This window comes from Toxoplasma gondii, chromosome VI (genome assembly GCF_000006565.2).
Source record: "Toxoplasma gondii ME49 chromosome VI, whole genome shotgun sequence".
Classification (NCBI taxonomy): domain Eukaryota; phylum Apicomplexa; class Conoidasida; order Eucoccidiorida; family Sarcocystidae; genus Toxoplasma; species Toxoplasma gondii.
In genome coordinates, this window is record NC_031473.1 from 1436913 (window position 1) to 1460386 (window position 23474).

Here is a 23474-nt window from a genome sequence, read left to right on the forward strand (position 1 = left end):
ACAGACGCTTCCACTACTCACTCCGCGGGCGGAGCCCCAGAGCTCTAACGTCTCGGTGTCTCTCCGCCAGAAAGCGACGCTCTCTGTGTTGTTGCACCCGCGCGTCTGCATGCCTTCTTCTTCACACCTTCGATCGAGCTGTTTGCGCTGCAGTCCGCGTCTGCCACTCCACATGCACTACGACAGAAACCGAACGACTTTTGCGCAGAACGCGACACAAAACAAGTGTATTCTCGCCGATGACTGTGCCTCACACTGTCAAACGCGCGAGACTGCGACAACGCTGGACGTACACTCCAGCTGTATGTACGCCGCAGAGTTCCGTCCGAGGCGGTGCTGGTCCACCGGCTGCTGTTTCGCGTGACGAACTCGCAGACCGCCGCTGGGTGGCTCATCACAGTCCCCGAAGTCGCAAAGGGCGTCTGTTCTTTTCAGGGAGTCGCGGAGTTCTTGTCTTTGAGAGAGCGGCTTCGTCTGGAAAACGTCGCAGTCTCCGTTTCTCAACACAAATACGAGGAGGTCGCGAAACGCCTTCTTCTGCGGCTTTCGTCCGCCGACCTTGTCTCTTCGCTGTGATCCTTTCTGCGCGGTCCTCAGGACGTTCGTTCCGGTGTCCGTCTCTCGCGCTCCTCACATTCTTCTCCCCACACACTCTTAGGAGACGCCTCATGTCGGTCGGTTCTTGGCAACAAAAAAGGAGGCCTGCCCAGGAGGAATTCGAAAGAGGCCTGGAGCGAACTCCGGTCGCGGCTTGAGTCTTGCGGGCGTCTTCGCCTTCGCAGACGGATTCTGGAGTTCTTCGTCCTCCCGTCTGCCTGCTCGGGAGGGTTTCGAGGCGTCTGCCTTCTCATCTTTCATCTTCGTTTGCCGTTCCCTCACCCTTCGTTCTCGTCTGCGGGAACGCGAGAAGGAACTCTCGACAAAAAGACTCGTCTGTACAAGCAACAAGAGGACGTGACTTGGCCCACATCGGCCTTGTCGCGCTTCTCACAACAGGTTCGTTTCTTTCTCGGCTTTGCGATGTGAACTCCGGACAAAATCGGGAACTCCAACGGGAGAACGGTCTGTGTACGTACACCCGAAGGCGCTGGCGGGGCTTTGGCACTCCTCCACCTCGCCACTGGTCTTGCGCTTTCCGGCAAACCGGATTCAACGTTCTTTGTAGCACCTTGCATTTTGCGACGCGTGTGAGATTCACTGCAGGCTCAAAAACGAACAGTCGATCTTTCTTCGCTCTCCACAGTCCTAAAACGACTGCTGCTTCGTCGATTTTCTCCGTGTAGCAACAACAGAAAAAAACGCCCCTCCCCTCTCCTTCTTTCACCCTTTGACTCCCTAGATTAATCCAATTAAATATGATAGACATTTACCTCGCTCGCCCGTCACGCGTCCTTCTTTTTCCAAGGCGTCCTCCCTTTCTTCTTCTCTCTGGCCACCAGGTCTTTCGCTGAATCCGAGAAGCGTGGAGGAGAGCGCCCGCGGCAGACGAAGAAAGAGAAGAGAAGGAAAAAGTGAAGGAAGAAAAGAAGGAAAAGAAGGAAGAAGAGAAGGACTCGAAAGAGGAGAAGAAAGGCAGACGAAGAAAGAGAAGAGAAGGAGGAAGTGAAGGAAAAAGTGAAGGAAGAAGAGAAGGAAGAAGAGAAGGACTCGAAAGAGGAGAAGAAAGGCAGACGAAGAAAGAGAAGAGAAGGAGGAAGTGAAGGAAAAAGTGAAGGAAGAAGAGAAGGAAGAAAAGAAGGAAGAAGAGAAGGACTCGAAAGAGGAGAAGAAAGGCAGACGATGAAAGAGAAGAGAAGGAGGAAGTGAAGGAAAAAGTGAAGGAAGAAGAGAAGGAAGAAAAGAAGGAAGAAGAGAAGGACTCGAAAGAGGAGAAGAGAGGCAGACGATGAAAGAGAAGAGAAGGAGAAAGTGAAGGAAAAAGTGAAGGAAGAAGAGAAGGAAGAAAAGAAGGAAGAAGAGAAGGACTCGAAAGAGGAGAAGAAGGGCAGACGATGAAAGAGAAGAGAAGGAGGAAGTGAAGGAAAAAGTAAAGGAAGAAGAGAAGGAAGAAAAGAAGGACTCGAAAGAGGAGAAGAAAGGCAGACGAAGAAAGAGAAGAGCTCAGTGTTTCCGTGCTTCGCGTCTGGATGCTGGCGGTCGCGTCTCTTCGTCGGATGGCGGGAGAGTTCCGAAGATTCTATCCCAGAGTTTGGTGGTGACTCCGAAGCCGAAAAGAGGGTGTCTGTAGTGATGGCGCATATGGTACTTCCTCATTTCTCGAATGTGACTCACACAGTCGAGAACAGCAACGTGATGCGTCGAGTAGTGAATCAAGTCGTAGGCAATGTACCCCAACATCCCCCCCGGCCATCCTGCGCGCACTGACCATTGCGGGAGAAACAAGCTCAAGAAGGCGTACACTCCGCTGGCCAAGGCGACAAACAACGCAGGCGGAACTACCAGTCTGCACACAAAGGGCGCACAGACTCGCCAGCGCATGCATCCAACAAGCCACTGTCTCACTACAGGAATCCATACGCATGCATGTATATATATATATATGCATATATAGCATATACATATATATATATATACATAACGATACATGTGTATGTATGCATATATGCATACATATATACATGTGATAATGTGTGTGCGTGGTAAATACAGGCGGGTAGCCATGGATTGACAGAGACAGGGACTTGCAGATACAGACAAAGGGAGGTCGAGCAGACATATATATATATATATATGTATATGTATATATTTGTATATATATATATATATATATATGTTTTCGTGTGTAGGGGGGGGGCGTCTGTGTGTGTTTCGGAGTCGGGTCGAGTACCTGAGGGGGTCGAGCGGCAGGAAATGGTGGACTGCATGCAGCAGAAAGTGAATGATGCGAACGACGCGGAGGTCGGGGAGTTTTCTTTCGGGAAAGTGGAAGAGGAAGCGATGCATGAGGTACTCGATCAGTGACCAGGACGCGAAGCCGACGAGGATGCTTGCGACGCAGAGGGTGGTGGAGAAGACTTTTAAGTTCTCTCGAATCCACCAGCACACGAACGGCAGCCACAGCAGTGGAATCATCCACCAGTGCGTCTTCGACAGAGGTTCCATCCTGCAAAAAATGGGGAAGAGAGGCGAAACTCGGATGAATGCGTCCTTCGAAGAGTCCGAGCAGAGAGACAAGCAGACATGCAGACACGAAACACAATACTACCACGATATACACACATACAAACAGATACAAGCATCCATACACATACGCACGCATGTAAACTTATGGATGTACAGAAATACTCACAAGGATACCTATATATATATATATATATATATATATATATGTGGATTTGATGATGGGTTTCGTAGTCGAGTTTTGAGCCTTTGACGTACCAAGAGTAGGGCATGAGTCGGAGGACGCCTTCTTTCATGCAGGGCGTTTCGATGAGTCGTTCGTACTCCTCTTTGGTGAGCCTCCAGATCTGGGGAAGGAGAGGCTTCGTGAAGTGGATGAGTTCTTCGGCTGCGTGATAAGAGGTCAACTGGCTGGCTTCAACCTCTTCCTCCGAGGCAGCGAGCCGCGCCGCCTCCCCTTTCCGGAAGCGCCTGCGGCGAGTCTCGCGCGCGGCTTCTGCTCTGTCGCACAGGCATCGTTCTCCGACCTCTCGTCTGTGTCGCTCTGCCCTCTCTTCCACGATGCCGACGCAGAGAGACGCGAGGAGCTTCAGCGCATGCACAGAGTGGCCTGCCTCGTAGAACGCGGTTGTCAGGTCTTTGCCTGCGAAGCCGTGGAGCAAATGAGCGCCGCCGGGGTGAGAGAAACGCGAAAGGTCGTAGACGCAGTTCTCGAACATCACCAAGCACTGGCCACCGGAACCTGGTTCGGCTGAACATGCGGCGACTTCGCTCTCGCTGAAGAATTTCCCGTGGAGAGGACAGTTCCCGCGGCGAAGTTCGCACGAACGCAGACGCTCGGCAGGTGATGACGTTTCCTCGTCGGGCTGTTCAGATGCAAGCCAAGCAGGCTTCTCCGCCTCGGAGCTCGTTTCCTTCTCACAGAGAGACAGTCCTTCTTCGCCAGGTTGCTCGATCTCGGCGTGTGTTGTTTCGTCGCAGAGCGAAAGAGCTTCTTTGCCGCAAGGCGAAGACATGTCTCGAGAGGATCCACCACAAAAACGCTCGGCAACATCCACGAAAGAGCTGTCGGGACAGCTGCCGGGCGTGGAGACCGAGTCGGAGGCCCGGTGGTCGTCCGCGAGGGAGGACATCTTTGCTTCTTCTAAATAGGCGAAATCCAGAACTTCTCTCTTCTCGACAGATGGAGAAGAACAATCTCTCGACTCTGACGAAGTCCAAGTCAAAGTCCGCATTCAAAAACCAAGGCCCTCTCGGAATCGTCGAGTCTCGCGCTAACGTCAAACCCGTAGCTGCGCAGGATCTTCACACACTCACACACAGCGGTTTCGGTTGTCCAGGAAATCTATTTCTAATAAAAGACGATCCCGAGCTTCAAATTGGATGCGGAAGGCAGGGCGTCCTGCAGCGAACGGTTAATTCCGGAGAGAGAAAGACAAGACTCGATCGGGTGTCGGCCTATGTCTTCTGCGTGTGTACAACCGCATCTAGCCGGGGAAACGACACAAATCACAGACGGCGTCACGATGCTGTGAGGCCGCAAACGGAAAGGCTCGAAAGTGTGAAAGCGAAAAGGCAAAAAAATGGATTTCTCGCCTCCGTCCTCCCTCATTGCAAAAAACGACGGCGCCCGGCTGTACGGGCAGCTCGTGAGGGGCAATATTGTCTAGACTCGGCGAAAAGGGATCTAAAGCACAGGAAGCTCTACAGCGTGTCGACTTGAAATGGAGACGCACGCTGCCGATTGTTTGCGATAAAACAAATGAGACAAAGTCCACACATTTTCCTCAAAAACCCGACCCGCCTCACACGCTGTGTCTCAGCGAGTTGGACTCGCGTCAGGAGAAAAGCTGCAGAAAAAAGGTCGGCTTCCTCTCTTTCGCCTGCATTTTCTTAGAGACACTCAGTTCTATCGAAGCAAAACAGCTCAATAAATCTGCAGGAAGCCGGCAGAGACCGCGGAACTCAGCAAAAAAGGGGGCAGTAAAGAGGCACTCGCTTGTCTTGTTGAGGCGCGTGCAACGACAGTCCCTGTTTAAAAAGAGACTCGGCACACAGCGTCCAGGCAAAGAAGCTGGAAACGAGCAAGAAAAGCCGGCTCTCGATGCAAGGGCGCCGCAGCGTTTTCGGGGACGCAACGTCTGGGGAATTCGCGAAGTTTTCGGCATCGATGTCCAGAAAAACTGGGAAAACTCTCCGAGGCGAAGTCGAAAAGCGGCGTTTTCAGAGTCCACAGTGCGCTCGCGGGGATTCGCCTCCGCGAGAGAGCAGAAAAGCGTCTGCTCACCGACTTCGAGAGCCTGCACTCGTGGTTTCGTTAACTAGAAACGAGGCAATGCGTTTTGACGACCTCGCGGAGAAGAAAACGCTCGCTTCTCTTGTGAAAGAGGGCGCTTCTTCCACTGTGCAGCCTGTCTGGAACGCACGCGTGTGCCTGTGACTCTTCCAGGTCCGAGTCTCTGTCGTCCGGCGCTTTGGAAGATTCTCCGTCCCTCCTCCGGGGGAAATTTCCTAAGCGCTGTGGCTCTGGAAGATCGGGAAGACTGACGGCATGCGGACTGAGACGGGAGAGAAACTCGGCAAAAATCGACCTTTTTTTTCTCCAGGCCTTTCGACGAATCATGGTGTTGGTGGAACTCTGGCGACGGCTGCCTGCGTCCATGCAGCGAGGACTCGTGCAGCTCGACCGGGCGTTCGACAAAGTCAAACAAAGCGTTTACAACTTTGACAGAAGAACAGGCATCATCACGGTTGGTAAGGAGCAAAGAGTTCGCGAAAATCACTTCACTTTCGACCTCGCTACAAATCTATCTCCACACCGCAACTCACATGACCGACAGTTCCACGATCCATACGGCTCATGCAAAACACCTTCATAATTATATACACATATATATCTATATATATGTATATATATGCGTATTTGTGCATGCCTATATATATCTATATATACCTATATATATACCTATATATATATATATATATATATATATATATATATATATATATATTTGCGCTGTTGTGAAGACCTAAGTAAATGCATGGATGTATGCGTGGATGCAGGGGTTTGAGGTGTGTCTGGACGACAAGGAATGAGCGTGGAAAGCATGCGTTTACGCTCGTAGAAAGAGGTGATTCGTTATTGGCATGCGCGTGCTACGTGACTGTTTTTGCGCATGTGCATGTACCGAAAACGTACACTGTTCCATGCAGGACCGTGTGTCATTGTATCCGTCGATCTGCTGCGTTTCCGTGGGTGCGCATCAAGCCGAGTAAACGACGACAGGGAGCCCCTCGGGGAGAGGAGCCTGCATCGACGTCCACAGCTGGACTCGACTGTGCATGCAAGCGAAAGGGGATGCGGACGCCGAGAGTATCGTTCGACGCGGTTTCCTCGCGTTTTCGGGAGATCCAAAAAAAAATCACTTCTGTGGAGCTCGTGTGCAATTGTTGCTGCTTCCTTACAGCCATTCCGTTCTCCCTCGTCATGCTGACGACTGTCGGAACCGGAACCATTGTGATCGACCGACAGTTTGAGCTCCGCTCTCTCCGCAGACAATCGGTCTCCCAGCGTGAACACGAGCAGGAAGAACAACGCAAACAGTTCCTAAAGTTCCTCTCTCAAACATCCCCTACAGATCAACTCGACAACTCGGTGCCAGTCCCCAGAGACTCTCAGATCTGAATCGGTCTCTCCACACCAAGCACACCAGCCCTCTCACATTCACACAGTCGCGTAAAGATCCATGCTCTGATAGTATACGTATGTACATATGTGACTGTATTTTGAATGTCCACGGGCGCTGGAGTTTGCATGTAGGTTTGTGTCTTTGAATGTATCAGAGAAACGGCGTGTGGTTGTACCGGTCGGCCCTATGGCGCTATGAAAAAGGACGCATATGCGTCTGGCTGACATGCGCGTACCTGGACGGGTGCGCAGACGCGTTCATTTCATAGGCGACGCAGAGAGTCAACTTTTGTCAGACACAACGGCACCTGCCTCGGCAAGTCCAGGTGGTTTCGAGGTCTGTTTATATACCTAAATATATATATATATATATATTTATATATATATATATATATATATCGATATGTGTCTGCATGTCTGCCTGTGAAAATTTGCAGGTGTGTGGCTACCGCTTGGAAGGGTTGTGGTGCCTCAGTTTCAAAGGAGCTGTGAAGCGCATTTTGTGACATGCTTTTCGAAACGTCCCTTGTCTTTCGTCTGTGATTTTATGTGACGGTTTTGGACTGGTTTCCGGTCTGGCGACGCTTTAGGAACTGCGGGAAGTCCGTGAACGGTGCAGGTGGTTACCTGCACTTCCGTGTGCAGAAATATTGAAGGAAAAAACTGCGTCAGATATTATCTCGCTGCGCAGAGAGCGAGTTTCGCTTGCCTAACAGCCCTGTGCGCGCAGCCGCCCACACCGCAGGCTGCCTCCGAGGGATGGGATCTTTGAAAAGGCTGTGCAACAGCGAGGAAGAGACATAACAAGCTCGAACGCGAAGGAACGATGCACAGATGAGGCAACGGCCTTGGGGAGGGATTTGCTTTTTCGATCGCACTCCTTAGTCGTAAGAAAAATTCAGGCGAGCATGGGGGGTCTCCACGGTCACCCATCTTCTCCGGACATTTAAACGCTTTTCGGATTCGCTGAAAACGAGTGAAAAACGCCCCGATCTGAGGATACGTTTCTTTCGATCAACAAAAAATCAAAACTACATGGACATACAGACGTGTATGTCTGCTCTGCCTGAAAACGAATCGAGAGCAAAGGCAGCAAAGTCCACCAAGAGCGAGATACACACGCGACTCCGCCGGAAGCATTCTTCAGCCAGGCAAAGGTCGCAAAATCAGAGGCAGTCAGATCTTCTTTCCCCAATGCAACATTCCACGCACATACTTGAGCACCAGCTTGCGTCGCTATATGTATCCTTCTTCGCATGTGCATATATATATATATATATATATATATATATATGTACAAGCGTATAGATAAATATATATATGTATATGTTAGGATGTGTACAAGCGTATATATATGTATATATATATATATATATGTTAGGATTAATACATCGGTGAATGAGTGCTTCTTTTTGACTAGGTGTTTTTCTACGTCGACGCGTTCCTTCATGTTTTTAGTACTTCCCTCTCCGCATATTTTTCAAGAGTTGTGTCTGTGTGTAGATCTGGAGAGGTCGTTGGTGAATATTTTTCTTGGTCTGATGCATACTTCGCTGTGTATGTGTTTGTGACGAGAGCGTTTGCGCTTTTCCGAGACACGGAGAGCTGGACGAAATGCGGCCTGCGGGTGCATGCGTTCAAGTTTTCTTCTCAAGGCGTCTTCCAGACGAGAAACCCCGTCTGGCCAATATAAAAGTAAAGGTAGTGGTCGGTTTCATGCGTTAAATTGGAAGCGAAGTTGCGCCCGACGACGACATGCCAAGCCGCGCTTCCGCCAGTGCCTCCGCCTCGCTCGACAGCCTGCTGCTTGAGAAACGTCGCCATCGCCTGGACAGGAAAAAAGAGAAACGTTCGAGTTGCATGCGGATGCTGTTTACCAACTGAAAGTCGCACAGTGCCCTAGCGCAGAGGAGCAGCATGGAGAAAAGCAACGCGAAAGAAGCAAACTCTGAACAACGAGCCAAGAGAACTCGCCAGAGGTGAAAAAACGTCTGCCTCCGTCGCTGTGTTCTTTCCACGTGCTCTCCTCACCAGCCTGTGTTCACAGATATTATAACTGCATGCCCGAGTACATTTGTACGAATCTCCGAGTGCTTTTTTGATAGCCACATGCATTCTCTTGTACATATATATATATATATATATATATATATATATGGTTATATATATGGTTATATATATATATATATATATGGTTATATATATATGGTTATATATATATATACATGTATATATATATATATATATATGGTTCTACATATATATACATATATACGTAAATACATATATAATTATACATCTATATAATTGTGTATCCGCCTGTACGAGAGAGATTGTGAACACGGGAGAGAGTAGGCGCGACCGTGGCACAGCAGCAGATGCGAAGGGGGATTTTTTTTTTGCGTAGGGCTGTGTATGGATTTGTCAAAATGCACATAAATCCGTTTCTCTCCACGACGTTAGCATCGCCGTCATGCTCTGGAAGCTTGTGGATATTTAGAAATCTGAAAGGAAGCGAAGCGCGCACTGTACCTGCTCTGTGGGGCAAGCCTCGAGTGCTGCACGGCAACCGACAGTCGGAACTCAGAGGCATGTTTAGCGAGATGTCAATTCAAGATGCGAGGATGTTCCTACGAAATCTGTTTCGAGGCAGCGGCCAGGCCCACCACAGCGATGGCCTTATATTTGTGCAACTTCTCTGCAGACACCGGTTTTCACATACGCGTTTTCTGCCGTGCGAGAGGACTGGAAAAGAACCATCCTCTCTGGAGAAAAGCGAAAATCGAGCCGATGAGTCGTGGCTGGTTTTGATGCCTTTGAAAAGCAGAAAAAAGCGCCACTCCAGGTCACGGCAACCAACTCCCCCCATATGCGCGTAATCACAAGGCAGTGTTTGCGCGTTCTTTTCCTCTATCGACAAAAATGTCGACGCATGCACTACAAACAACTCACACGCACAAGTCCATATGCAAGTACATATATATATATATATATATATGTTTCTATAGGCGAATCAGAATGTAAATAACCGTCGGTATCCTTGTCTCTGTGGGTTGATATCTGTGACCGACGCCATTTTTGCTATCGTTTTTGTCTCGAGATCTCGTACTGTTTTAAGTTTCGTTTGAGTGTCTGGGGACGAAGGTGATTCTCCGCGATACTGAGAAGCAGGAAATTCTAAAAACCAGGAAACTCTCACCTTTCATGGCCTCGCTGATGAAAAATTCCACCTCGAGAGGATCCATGTCCGCCTGGCGGACGACTGCCTTTGCGAGCGACATGTTTTTTCGTTTCTCCGTATCTGTGTCCTTCCACCTTTTCTCTTTTCAGTCGCCACGAGAACGCAGAGAACGTCTCTCGTTTTATATGCTTGTCTACCGACGGGTGCCTCAGTCTCCTCCCCTCGCTTGCGGTTTAGTGAAAGAGGAAACGGAGGATCGTTGCGGCTGAAGCATCTAAAGCGCGTCACTCAAACCTGCGACGTTGGGTTTCCATGGAGTCTGTTTGGAGGATGCCTTTGTCGACAAAGATTTTTTACGAGACAGACAGGCAATTGCTTCTGCTGGAGGCGAGAAACGTCCGATAACACAAGAGAACTCCGCTCTCAACACTACACACGCAAAAGCCAGAGCAAGACTCTCAATGAACGCACGCTGAGCGGTTCTCGGCGGTCGATAGGCCTTGGCCAACAACGGGAAAATACGGATCAAAGGACCTCCAGAAAAGAAACAGAGGTGACAAATGGAGGGAGAAACGACAGGCAACCGTCTACAGAACAGTCGAAACGATTCCACAACAGGAGAGGACGAGAGCTGATGCGTTTCGGAGTCAGCAGGGAAGAAACAACAGAGTGAAGAGGGAACAAAACTCGACAAGAGTCAGTGTGGCAAGCCGACAGTCTCTGCGTTTCTTGCATCCGAGCAAGGAGCTGACAGAAAGGGAACCTAGCATATGCAGTGAGACTCGTCTTTGAAGCCGAACTTCCCAGGAAGAGTGCAGACAAGAAACAAAGGCACTAGATGCATTTGTTGGCTTTCTGAAAAATCGCGACTGTTGCAGACTTTCTTCTCAAGAACAAAGTAACTCGCAGGAACGCTGGATCGTCTCGAACGATGAAATCGAGACTCCCTCAACTTTGTGTCCCAGTTACTCGCGTTCAAGCGCGGAGAAGATCTTCTCGGCTAAAGAGACAGACAGTTTCGTGCAACCTTTTTTTCCTACAGTAAAGAGTCTGTTCTTTTGAACCACGTCTCTCAGAGCACGAGAGGAATGAACACACGCGTGCGGCGAACAAGTTGCGGCGCACATTTCCTTCTGGACTGCAGACGCGGCTTTTTCACGAATCGCGATTTTTTCCTTTGTTCTCGGTGCAGCGTCTTGCGTGTCGAACAAGACGGCGAAAAAGATGCTCAGGTGTTTCCTCCTATTCAGCGCGTCTCGGCGCTGAGGTTCTGTGTTTTTCAGGGGCGACTGCACAATCTTCAGTACGGCGAGGAGAGCTGCGGGTGTTCGTTAGAAAGTCTGTCGTCCTCTGGCCTTTCATCTTACGCTCGTTGTCAGACAGATTGTGGGTTTCGTTCGTTTGTCATGCTACAGAAGATGGGGCGACAGAACGTGCAGAGAATTCGCTGCTTTTTCTCTTCGCACCAAAGCTCCACAACAAAAGAAGGCAGAGGACCCAGCAGACACGCGTTACCGAGTTTCGCTCGAAGTGGGTGACGACGAACGGACAGCGCGCATCAAGCAAAGACAGACACACCGCAGAAAAGACGGAAAGGTCTGTTTGTTTGGCCCCACGGGTGTTGCCACTCGGATTTGGTAATCTGACGCTGCATGCATCTGGTTTGGAAGAGAGTCTCGCGACTTCGAGGACAGCCCGATACCGGATCGACCGGTTAACAGCAAGAGAAGACATCGAAACAGTTTCGCGGTGCAAAACAAGCTTTCTTTCGGCTGTTCAGTGCCCAGTGGAACTCGAAGGCTGCACGCATCTGTCTTGTGGGGGGACCTGGGAAAACTTTGGACTGATGCACAAACCAGAAAGTCGAGGGCTCTCTGGAATGGGCCAGACCATCTAGGTGGCACAAACGTATGACAAGCCGACGCCGCGTGAGTACCGCGTTGTCACGATGCTCTGTCGGTGTTACGCTGTGAGTCTGTTGCTCTCGGGTGATTCACGTTCAGCGAACTCGCAAGGAAGTCTCGAGAAAGAAGCACGTTCCCCGAGAAGAGAAGCGACAGAGAAACACTTGGCAGCCTCGAAGACTGCTGCGCGACAGCGGGACCTCTTCGCAAAAACCTCTTTTTCCATGAGAACCTAAAGCGTTTTTCGCTCGACATTTAAAAGATCCGTTTCAGTGCAGCTTCCTCTGGCGTTGACTACTGCCGGTTCTAAAACACAGTCAGGTTGATCTTCCTCTGGACTTGAGTCGCAAGAAGCGAGAGCGGTTGTAGCGTTTTGAAGAAGATGGAGAACCCGTCGGACGACGAAGCGGAAACTCCCAGATATACGCTCGTGACTGGGGAAGGCACAAAACAACACAGTTCGAGAGAGTACACTGGAGTCGGGAGAGCGACGTACTATTTCGACGAAGGAAAACGCGAGGAGTTTGAGGGACATTATCTCAACGGAGTTCGAGAAGGAAAAGGTACTGGGTTCTGGGTGGAGCGTCGTTTCGACGCGCGGAAAGGACGTGGAGACTTTCTCTCTCGGAGATTGGTCCACTTCCTCTTTTGCCTTTCACTTGTTACATGTCAGAGAAACACGGGTTCCATTGATTGAACCGTTCACATCCAACTTACCTTGTGCACCTGCAAGGATCTCTGAAAAAGGCACAGTTTCTAGAGAAGGAAACTCAACACTCTCTGCTCCCTGCGGTTCCGGTGAGAGTCCACGAATCCAATGCAGACAGAGGTGGATCTTTCATCCACGGAACCGCTTTTCTTCTCTGCTTTAGAATAGAACATTTACACTGGGGCACTTGGTCTTCTTTGAGCGCGTCGGACATGGACTTGCAACTGCAGAAATTCGACTTGTGTTTTTTCCTCACCGTAGTCGAGAGACTGGTGAGAGAAGTCGACCAGTCTCTCTGCCAGCCAAGGTTTTGTCCGCGTTTCGAAAGTCAAACACAACGTCGAAAGACTCGCGTCTGAAACCCGGGAATCTCTCTGGAGGGGCGACCGAATTCGGGAAGACGTATTTTCCTTAAAGCGGTTCTCCCCCGCAGCTTCGATCTGCTTCTCGCTTCCTCAGCTACACACTCGACAGCGACCGCACAGTGTCTCTCGCCGTGGTCTCAGTTTTGCTCTCTCACTTCTTGTCTTTTCAAGGTCCTGCCGCCAAAAAATTGGTCTCCCTACTCTTTATGTCAACTCTAAAAGAAGCACCTACTCAGACGCGACTCTTTTAAATTAGAGATTCTTCGCAGTCAGGCCGGACGTTTGCTGTAGAAAAGACTTCGCGTGTCATATGAGCATGCGTCTCGGTGGCGCTGGCTGTTTGCACATTCGGTACGTAGCCGAAACAAGGTAGTTGGCGGTCAGTCGATAGCGGAGAAGTCTTTTGCTTATGCTGATTGTCGTTCGATACACGAACAGCAGTTCTGTATTGTTAGTGCCTGCAACTTCCAAGCAAACGTGAGTGCCGGGGGGATCCGGAAGCGAAGCACACTTGACAAGCAATGCCCCTGGAACTGCGCTCGAAACGGGTGTAAAGGGTCCGTTCACGGAGGTTAAAGAAATGTTAAAAGGCTTTAATTTATTGGACTGCGACAGAAAACACAGAACTGTTCATCGGATGCTCGGTTTCCCCTCCTCGATGCAGGGAGCTATCGATATGCAAACGGCGACTCCTACGAGGGCGATTTTCAGCTGAACAAAAAACACGGAATCGGGACAGCTCGATACAAAGAACAACCTCCAGAAGACACTGAAGGTCTGCATCAATCGATTTATCTATAGCTCTATTTAGGCCTATATCAATCTATATTTATCTGTTTCTCTTCATATCCATCAGTATGTGTCGATACTTATTAATATGTCTCAGTACATACCTCTATATCTAAATCTATACATATCGATCTCTGCCTATCTGTATCTTTCTATCTATCTCTATATCTATGCCACTATATATATATATATATATATAGCTATATATGTCTATATCTATCTATGCACATGTGTGTGTATATGTACATTCCTGCTTTCGTCTACACACCAGCACGTCTGCCAAGGAGAAGAATCCGATACTTATATATATATATATATATTGGCATATAGATGTGTGTCGAATTTCTGTGTGTATGAAATTTGATTTCTGTCTTGTTGGTTGGAAGCGCGGAACTGGTCCTTGTTTCTGACATAAAAAATAGGAAATCGAGAGCACTTCAGTCACTGTCCGCGTTAAAGGCAGGAACCACTTTGATCGTTTCTCCCTGTTAAAGCAGGCAGAGACTTTCGAAGGATCGCTGAAGACTGTCGCGGGAACGGACGCGGCGCATTTGTCACTGTTTTAACCGCTGGTGTGTCTGTTTAGAGGACCCGGCGCTGAACGAATCCGTTCGAGAAAGATTCTCGACCTACTTGGGCCACTTTCGTGAAGGCAAACGCGACGAGAGCGGGGCGATCGTCTACGCGAACGGGGACGTCTACATTGGCGGATGGAGCAACGGGAAAAAGTCCGGATTTGGCAAGTACAGATTTGCCGCAGACAAATCGCAGCTGGTGGGCTACTGGCAACAAGGTCGAATGCAGTACGGTCGCTGGAACCTCCCATCGGGGATTTATTACGCAGGTTTTTTCAAACGAAACAAACCTTGGGGCAAGGGAGTCTGGGTCTTCCCCCGGAGTGGAAATCAGGTCATCGGCGAATACATCCAGAAGGTACGGCAGACCGAGAAGCGCAAGGCAACACACGCTGTCTGGGGGCTATGCATGCACCACGGAACATAGAACCCCCAAGCACACTTGCTCACTCGATATCCGTGAACGCAGTCGCAGATTCGGCGGTACACATGGGCTCCGTTGCACTCGTGAAAAAGCAACTTCCAGTCAGAGACCGACTGAAGCTAGAGACTCCGGTAGTTCAGCACCTGCACCTCGAGTCGGGTCCAAGCGGGAGAGAGATGAGTGTCGTGATTTGGGAAACCATCCACAAACCAGTAGATCGTCGACGACCCTGTTGACGGTTCTCAAGTTCTCTTGCGTTGTTCGCGCATGGACTGTCGAAACGTCCAGAAAAGAGATCTGACAAATTCTTGCTTGATGCGATTGCAACGGGCACAACTAGCGCTGTGTTGAGGAAACTCCAAGTGGGCTTTGGAGGGTACGGAATGTGCACAGGAAAAGAGAGAGTTTTCCCCAAACAGAGACGACGCACTGTGCTTCCTAGCCACCTGTGCGAGTTCCTCAGCGTGACGCACGCTGTGTCTTATTCCTTCAACTCCTCCTGGCGTTGTATAGAGACATCTCAGGGTGGTTTGCGGAGTTGAAAGTGAAGGACACCCACGCCGAAACAACGGCATTTTGCGTTACACGCGTAGCTTGGTTGTTCCTGTTTGACTTGAGATAAGAGTGAGACGGACATCGTTGTGGCGGGGGTTTCCGAGTTCTGCAGAAAGGGGGAATGCCGGAAACCTGGTTCTCTCCTTCTGCGACATGTCCAGTCCGAGGGAGAGGTTACGAACGGAGAATCGTTTTCAAGAAGCGCTTTTCCCGCAGAAGGCGAGGAAAGGAAATTTGCAACTTTGTGACTCGAGACACCCTTCTTTTCCCTAAAAGCAAAGCCAGGCAGACGGTGAATCCGTGGAAAAATGATTTCCCTGTTGCCTGGTGCAGGTGAAAGACGCTGCCGAGGAACCTGCAGAAGAGGGCCAGGAGCCCGGGGAAGAAAGCCTGCCTCCTGATGAGCTCCTTGAGATTGAGTCCGTCGAATTCATGTGTAGACAGTGCACCTCGCTGAGGGAGTGAGAGACAGACGAGAAACCTGGCAGCTGAAGGAATAGCCGCCTGCCTGTCAACGAGAAGCACACCGACGCTTCACCTGCTTCTGAGTCGACAGTTGTTAAGCATTCCGCCATAACTAGGAAGCACGGAAGAGAAACACCGCCGCGGGCAACACTTATGAATGTCCAGAAAACCTTACTATCGAGGATGCAAACCCGCTTAATTGCATGCAACCAGGAAATAGCAGATTCAGTCTCCAGAGCTATTTCACTGCAGTCTACCTGCACACTCTATAACGGTCTACAGGTATTTTTGACTATGCCATCCGTACATCCAAGTTGACAACGTGTCAGAGTCAATGCTAGGAGTGGCTGCTGATACATTGTGATTATGCCGACGGCGACTAATGCAGTGTGAACGGTTTTCGACTCGACTACACCCTAAAGTCCATTTTGTAAACGATATTTTCGAGAAAACTGCTCGCGGCGTGACAGACTGTGGATCGTGTTTCACTAGGAAATAGAAAAATGTTGTGCCTCCCTGTCGGAGACCTGAAAATCGAGAGTTGCCGGGCGGTTAATGAGGAGGTTTCCTCAAGTACCAACCTACGCGTTTGACAGAAACACGAAAGACGTCCGTCTGTGATGAAAAACTCGGTTCTACCAGTGGGAAGTGCCGAATTCTGCTAGGGGAACAGACATTGCAAGCGTCGCTGGTTCACATGGACACAGGGTCTCTCTCGGCACGCGCTGTTGACTTCGCGTCTCGCGTACGGGAGTAGGTCCGCGACTTCCGCTTTTGTCTGCCATGTGAAGGTGAACGCGGGGGACATCGAGAACAGTTCTAGTTTTCGCTGGAGGTGTTTCCTGAACAGAGACTGTCGCTGTACCGGCCGGGGCGGATCGACTCGAAGAAAGCCAGCTGGGCATCCATTTTCCGGAAAAAGCGTGGAACGTACACTCCTTGAAGCGTCGTTCCGTGTTAAGACTAAGACAATTTTCCAGGCGGTAACTTTTTCCACTACGGAAAGAGGACTTGAAAGTGAGACGATTAGACAAAATGAAGGTTTCCCCGTCGACTTCGGGCACTGGTTTTTTCTCGAGAAAAGCTACAGAACGTCGCTTGTGTCTGTGGCTTTGCTCAGCCGAAAAAATATCACAGGAGGCACGACAGATCTCCTGACGAAGCCCGTTACGCGGAAGTACACATTTGAGTGCAGTTGCCAATCTGATCAGATTTTATTCAATAAACTCAGTTCCTTTTTCTAAAGACAAACGTGCAATGCATGTCAGTGCACCAGATTTGTTTCACGTCGAGATTGCTTTCCCAGAAGACGTTTCTCCGGAACCTTGCACAGTTCCTTTCGTCACCCACAACCGATACGCATCTACGCAGATCGCCTGCCACGAATCTGCAGACGTCCGCACACCGACAACGACTCGCTGACGCCTGCTTCACTGATCCTGCAAATCTGCGAACACGAGCGCCTCGAGACGCTTGGTCCGACACAATTTTTGGTGGGGAACAACCCACTCTTTCCTCCCGTGTCGCTGCTCCCCCTCGTCGGTGATTGACTGAGGAGAGGAGACGGACTCCTTTTCGTTCTTGCGCGTCGTCGCGCTCCCGCAGAGCCAGCGCCTTTCTCTCAAGAAGCGAGGGCTCGGCGTTCGACCTTGAGAAGGCCGGAGAGGCTGCCTCGCGAAAGCGACCGAGCATTCACCCGCGGGAGGGATCTCTGGAGAGACCCATCGAGGACCTGAAGCTGGCAACGCTCTAGTCCAAGCTCCAGTACTCGCGGTCCTTCTTTCTGGGCTTCTGAGAAGCAGACACAGGAAAAACAACACGTTGGAAACTGAAAACGCAACGCCCGGGGAACGGAGGAAAGGCAATGCACAAATACCCCGTTCGATCTGACTCCACAGACGCACATGCGTCAGACAGCGTACACACGCCTGCGTCGCTCGACAGCCAAAAAAATGATCGAGCGCATTCCTCCGCCCAGACCCCCGATAGGGTCGTCCTTTCCTCGTCACTTATCACATCACCTCTGAATCCCTACACCGAGCTGAAGTCGCAAAAGCGAAAAAGCTGGAAGGACGCGAGTAAGCGAAACAGACTACTCTTGGACGCACACTGGCGGGTCTCTCCTTTGTCACGCGCTCTCTGCTCCTGATGTGTTCCACCTCGAACTTTCGCCTTTGTTTCTGTATCTAAATGTCTACACACGACGAAAGACACGGCGACTCTTGATCCGTTTCTCTGTCGCTTCTCCAACGAGATGGAAACGCGAGCAAACACGACATGCAAAGAACTCGACTGTCGCTCGAGTAGCAAAATTCATCTGTTTCCACCGTCGGTTTTTTTTTGAATCAAAGACACCTCACGCCCCACCATCGTTCTCCAGGGTGTCTGCAGAGTTTCCGTTAAAATACGTGAATTAAAATGCGCAAATGGTGCACGTAGAAAACGCAATCCGGAGAAGCCAAGACTGACCGATGTGGGCCGTTTCTTCTTCAGTGCATCTCGTTCTGCAAGCTTCGTGTTAACGTAGTACGCGAACGCCGCGATGGCGAGGACGAGAAGGACGAGAACAACGAAGATGCTTGTCACTGCAAGACACAGGGAGGAGAGCAGCCAGAAACATACTGAAAACAGGAGCAAGAAAAACAAGGAAAGACTCCTCGAGAGGAAAAACAGCGACGAGCGACACAGGACGCAGGAACACTGCCCGCGGTACTCGCGGGGCACTCCGCAACACTCGAGTACAAAAAATGGTAGAGACTCTTCTTTTCAGATTTCGGGAGGGACGCGGACACAGCTAGAATTTTGCCGGAAGCCGCAAAATCCAACAGTGTAGAAGCGAGGAGAATTGGAGAAATGGGGAGAGGACAGGGGGGTTAACGACGCACAGACGGACACTCTTGGAAGACGAAGAAGGCAGAGAAGAGCAGATTTTCAACGACGGGGATTCTGCTGGAGAAGTGTGTGAGGAGCGAGAGGCTGTTGTTCTTCATTTCTTCGCAACGTGACAAGCCCGAGACCGCGTTTAAACAGACGCATGCCCAGTGCCTCAAAACCCAGAAAACTCAATGAAAACTGCCCCTGCCGACTCCCGGCAAAAAGTTCCCGCCAACCTACCGGTGGAAGAAACCGCCATGGTGGAGGGAATGGCAGATCCGTGGCAAATCACAGACGAAATCGCCGAAGTTAAACAGAAAGACCAGATACACGTGTGGACACGCAGGTACACCGGTGTCTCGACCGCAGCCAGGGAGAGCAGATTTCCCTCTTTCAAGGACCCGAGAGTGGTTTTCTTGGTGGCAAAGAAAGGAAGAATTCAAAAACAGAAATAACGAACACAAACACAAACCGAACACGGTCTTCAGAGCGAGAAGAAAAAACCTTCTCTCTGCTCGAGGGACTTTTCCCGACACCCCCCCCCCCACCCCCCTCTCGCTGCGAGAGGCCCCCGGGGCAGTCACCTGCCCTTGTCGCCTAAAATCGGATTTGTTTCTCGTGGCAGCGGGGCGAGAAGCTCTTCAGTTTGAGCAAAAGTCAACCTTTTTCAAGCGAGAGACTTCGGGGTCCATTTCCTCGTCACAGAAACCAGATATACCCAACACCAGCTGCTGCGTAGTGAGGCGGCTGTGCGCCTACCCTCGGCGAGGCAACTCCGACGACGCAGCCGAGAGTCGACAAGCGCGTTTTCTCTCGCTTTCTCTCTGGGTCTCTGGACCGTTTCGATTCATCGCGACAAAGTCGCAAGCCGTCAAAGTTCCCATCTTCCTTTCAAGACTGCTGCACTCGTCGAAAGCCGACGTGTGTCAGCTCGGAACGCCGTGAACTCGACGGCCTTCCCCACTTTTTCGCTCTTGGCGTGGACGGAGAAAGTCCGCTCGCGAGTTCCAGGCAACCCTCTGGCCTCGGGGGGCCGCCGTTGCAATGGCTGGCCTGTTCCGCAGAACTTCCCCTTTTTTCTGTGTTTTCGACGCGCACAGAACTCTTTTTCTGCCCTGTCGTTGCGCGCTTAGCTCACTCGTCTCCTCGCATCCCCTGAAAAAACCGAAGCAAAGCGAGAAACCAGTCGCCGGAGCTGCTGGCTGGCGCAGGAAACCTCCGAGACTGTCTTGCGAGAAAAGCCGAGAGGCCTGCTTCTTTCCTTCTTCTCGCTCGTCTCCCGTGTCTCCCCCGGCCAAGCGGCAGGGTCGGTCGTGGGTGGGAGATGCGCGCGTTTTTGATATCTCTCGAGAAAAAAAAGAGTATAAAAGAGTTTTTCACTGCTTCTCGCGTCCCGCGTCGTGTTTCCCTCGTCCTGTGAACGAATCGGCTGCTTCCCGCGAGTCCCTGCAACTTCTCTCGCTGCTCTCGGGGTTGTCGGAGTCAGCACCGCTGCGTTCAGCGTTCCTGCGAAAAAAACGGGGAATCGAGGAAGTTCTTTTTCGCTTCGCGCTCTGTTTTCTCCACGAGGTCGCTCGGCTCTCCTTCTCTCTTCCTCATCATCGCAGAGGCGCCGAAACTTCGAGACTCCGACAACCAGCGCGTTCTTCCCGCGCCGTGACCCTGACTTTTTTCTGGACAAAGAGAGGCCGTTCAGGCTCGGCATCCGGCGACCTCCTTCCTCACCAACCGGTGCCTCTCGACGTATCCGAGCGACATTTCGAACTGATTTCGCTTTTCGCTGGAGCTTCTCCACGCGCAAGCCGCCGCTTTCCGGCCTCCTCGCCTCACCCCACCTCCCCTCCCCTCCCGCCCCCGCAGTGGACGGACACCGCGCAGGTTCTTCGAGCAAGTCGGTTCGCATTTCGCAGGATGGCGTCCTCGGACTCGAACGCGAAGCTCGCGTCGCAGCGTCTCCACTCCTGCGCCGGCGGCGAGGAGAGCAGCGGCCAGTGTCTGGAAAAGCAGGGAGCTGGCGCGCGCCTCCGCGGCTGGCTGGCGCAGCTGCTCCCGAGGGCCGACCTGCCCGGAGCGAGGCAGAAGACTCCTTTCAACCTGAATCGCTACGTATTGCTGCTCCTCTACTCGATTGTTGTCTTTACCACGGGAGCGGTCTTCTACGGCTGGACTGCGTTGTCTGCGATGATCTTCAAGAACGACGGATTCGCGTACTTGTGTCCGAAGGACGCGTCCGGCGTCTACGTTCCAGACCTTCGCGCGACCCAGGGGAAGCTGTATATCTGCGACGAACAGGACGCGGCAGTACAGAAGCTGTACACGATGACGTTTGCGGTCGCCTGTCTCATGAGCGCAGGCGCAGGCACTCTGCTTGACTGGCTAGGTCCGCTGTGGACAGAGCTGCTGGGGCAGCTCCTCAACCTGGTTGGGTGGCTGTTCCTCGCCTTCTCGACTGTCGACCGGCCTCTGTACTATCCCGCGCTGGTGTTCATCGGCCTCGGCGCAGACGCGTCGATGTTACCTACGCTGTGCATCCGGCATTTGTTCCCCGGCTCGACTGGGTTGATCATCACGATTCTCGGCTCGGCAGCGTCAGCGAGCTTCGGCATTCCCCTCGTCCTCAATACGATCGTCGAGAACCACGGCGTGAGTGTGAGGGATGTCAGCATCGGGTACTGCTTCTTCGGACCGGTCCTCGGCGTCCTCGTTGCGTTGCTCTTCATGCCGCGGCGCGGCTTTGCCCTGGACGACGCAGGAACCATCTTCCGCGAGCCGGACTCCGGGGAAGGTGAAGGCGAGGCAGGGCCGTACGCGCTGGAGAATGGAGCTCAGGGTGGAGAGTCACAGAACGCACAAGAGACGCGCCGGCGCAAGTTGCTCGACCCGATCGTGAGCTCGTCCTTCTGGACGCAGTTCTTCTCGATCAGATACTTTTTGATTGTTCTCTACTTTGTCGTCGTCAGCTGGGCGACATCGTACTACCAGCAGGCTGCGCGCCGCATGTTCTCCGAAGACGTCGTATCCGTGATCGAAGTCTTGTTGCCGCTCTCCTTCATTCCTTGCATCCTTCTAGGCAAGGTCGCAGACGTCGTGGGCATCATCCGCGTCCTTTTCGTCATGAATACATCGGGCCTGCTTACCTACGTTTTCTCTTTCTTCAAAACAGACGCGACAGGGTACTTGTCTGCCTGCTGCTTCATGGTCTACATGTCGCTGTTGACCAGTCAGGTGTACGTATACGTCGAGGGAACGTTCTCGCCAAATCACTTCGGGAAGCTGATCGGAATCTCCAACTTGACCGGCGGCCTCCTCTCCCTCGTCTCCAATCCTCTGTACGAAAACATCACCGTCAACAGAGACAACGGCGACCCGCTCTGCATCCAGATTGCCATGACTGCGCTGCTCTGCGTCCAGTACGTCTGGATCTTCATCCTGGGATTCCTGAAGTCTGGAAACTCGCCTCTCCTCAACATGGACGTCAAGGCGAAGGACGACGCGGACGCGGAGAAGCGCGCCGACAACGCACCGGGTGCAGAGGAACGAACGTCCGCGCCCTCTGGATCGTCCTCCGAACTCGCCGCTGTCACGGTGACACCACCGCAAGACTCCGCTTGACAAGCAACCGAGCGGAACTGCCAGGAAACAGGGCAAAGGCAGACGCGAGAGACGAAGGCGAAATCGGGAAGGGGTCGAACAAATGCAGCAGGGAGTGAAGCAGTGGAAGCAGTTGAAGCAGTGGAAGCAGTTGAAGCAGGAGGGAGAGGAGGAGAGGAGCTGGCAAACTCAGGGAAGTTTTTTCGACGGCGTAGAGAACGACATGTTCACTGTGCGCAGTCGTGATGGGGAGGGAAGGAGGAACTTGGAGTTCCGGGGCGACCGCGGAGACTCGCAAGAGAAGTCTTCTGCGAGGTAGGAGAGTTGAGAACCCACAGAGAGACTCCTGCAGCGCGGTTCCGAAGGACTTCTTGACTTCTCATTTCTATTTTTTTGATACCCTGCGTCGGGAAGAAAGGGACACAGTGTCTGGTGCGTGGGCGAACTGCGCCTGTACATAGATTTTCATGTCCAGATGAAATTTTCTGGATTGTCTAGACGCTCGAGCCGTGCTCTCGAGTGTACAGAGAAACTACGTTCATCGGGGGGCGTCAGCTCCGAGGTGACATGTCGAGCGTTTCGTCGCGTTTCTCGGTTTGTGTCGTTTTTGTAGAGCCAAGGCAGGTGCACCGAAAAGCATTTTTTTCTCTTGTGCATGTCCATGTCGACAGTCTGCTTCATTGAACATGGGGCGCCACAACGGGCGTCGCATGCAGTTTCCTAAATCGAGCGGATCAATGTTCAGTCCCTCAGTGATTTAAGGCCGTATTTCGTCGCCAAACATGACGGTCCTGCGCTCAAATGTTGTGACCATCGACGGCGCCTCGATGAAAACCTTTCTTTGCTTCCTTGTCACCTTCCGGAGACCTCGAAGAGACAGCCCAGTGCCAAGGCTGGAACCCCCTCGGACGCAGCCTCTTTGATCCACACCAGACTGGTGGAGGATCCGCAGGCGCGATGTCGTTCCAGCGCGGCAGGGCACTCTTCAAAGCGAAGGGACAGAAACGCTTCAGCGCCTCGCGGCTACCGAGAGACCCCACAGTTCACTCTTGTACTGTTTGTATGGACTTGTCTCACCCTTCAGCGAGGCCTGTACATGCAGCTTGTACCGAGTCGTCGGTCCCCGAGGCAAGGTAATGTCATGCGATTGAAGGCCGCTTTTTGAACTAATCTATAAAGGATTCTGTGGAGGCATGCTGGTGCGAATAGAGCAGCTGCGCGATCCACTTGGGCT

At 51.6% G+C, this 23474-nt stretch overlaps 6 protein-coding genes across 6 annotated transcripts; 4 read left to right on the forward strand and 2 right to left on the reverse strand.

Annotated features, from left to right (window-relative positions):
* Positions 1-668: 668 nt before the first annotated feature.
* On the forward strand, positions 669-1283 carry TGME49_240755 (hypothetical protein; the record flags this gene model as incomplete). The annotated part of the gene is made up of 3 exons (XM_018780614.1): positions 669-674; positions 783-996; positions 1204-1283. The coding sequence occupies 3 exons, from the start codon at positions 669-671 to the stop codon at positions 1281-1283; spliced, it is 300 nt and encodes a 99-aa protein (XP_018637603.1).
* An 817-nt stretch (positions 1284-2100) lies between these two features.
* On the reverse strand, positions 2101-4355 carry TGME49_240770 (cytochrome b5 family heme/steroid binding domain-containing protein; the record flags this gene model as incomplete). The annotated part of the gene is made up of 3 exons (XM_002366655.2): positions 2101-2443; positions 2828-3103; positions 3379-4355. 3 exons carry the CDS (start codon positions 4353-4355, stop codon positions 2101-2103), a joined length of 1596 nt encoding a protein of 531 aa, XP_002366696.2.
* A 918-nt stretch (positions 4356-5273) lies between these two features.
* On the forward strand, positions 5274-7612 carry TGME49_240780 (hypothetical protein). Its single transcript, XM_002366656.2, has 2 exons — positions 5274-5874; positions 6588-7612. Exons 1-2 carry the CDS (start codon positions 5742-5744, stop codon positions 6803-6805), a joined length of 351 nt encoding a protein of 116 aa, XP_002366697.1. The 5' UTR covers positions 5274-5741; the 3' UTR covers positions 6806-7612.
* Positions 7613-8458: 846 nt separating this feature from the next.
* TGME49_240790 (hypothetical protein) lies at positions 8459-10053 on the reverse strand (the record flags this gene model as incomplete). Its single annotated transcript, XM_002366657.2, has 3 exons — positions 8459-8635; positions 8686-8756; positions 10008-10053. 3 exons carry the CDS (start codon positions 10051-10053, stop codon positions 8459-8461), a joined length of 294 nt encoding a protein of 97 aa, XP_002366698.2.
* Positions 10054-11995: 1942 nt separating this feature from the next.
* TGME49_240800 (MORN repeat-containing protein) lies at positions 11996-17695 on the forward strand. Its single transcript, XM_002366658.2, has 4 exons — positions 11996-12456; positions 13632-13742; positions 14343-14689; positions 15644-17695. The coding sequence occupies exons 1-4, from the start codon at positions 12276-12278 to the stop codon at positions 15773-15775; spliced, it is 771 nt and encodes a 256-aa protein (XP_002366699.1). The 5' UTR covers positions 11996-12275; the 3' UTR covers positions 15776-17695.
* Positions 17696-20015: 2320 nt separating this feature from the next.
* Positions 20016-23431, forward strand: TGME49_240810 (hypothetical protein). Its single transcript, XM_002366659.2, has one exon. The coding sequence runs from the start codon at positions 20561-20563 to the stop codon at positions 22259-22261; it is 1701 nt and encodes a 566-aa protein (XP_002366700.1). The 5' UTR covers positions 20016-20560; the 3' UTR covers positions 22262-23431.
* The last annotated feature ends 43 nt before the right edge of the window (positions 23432-23474 follow it).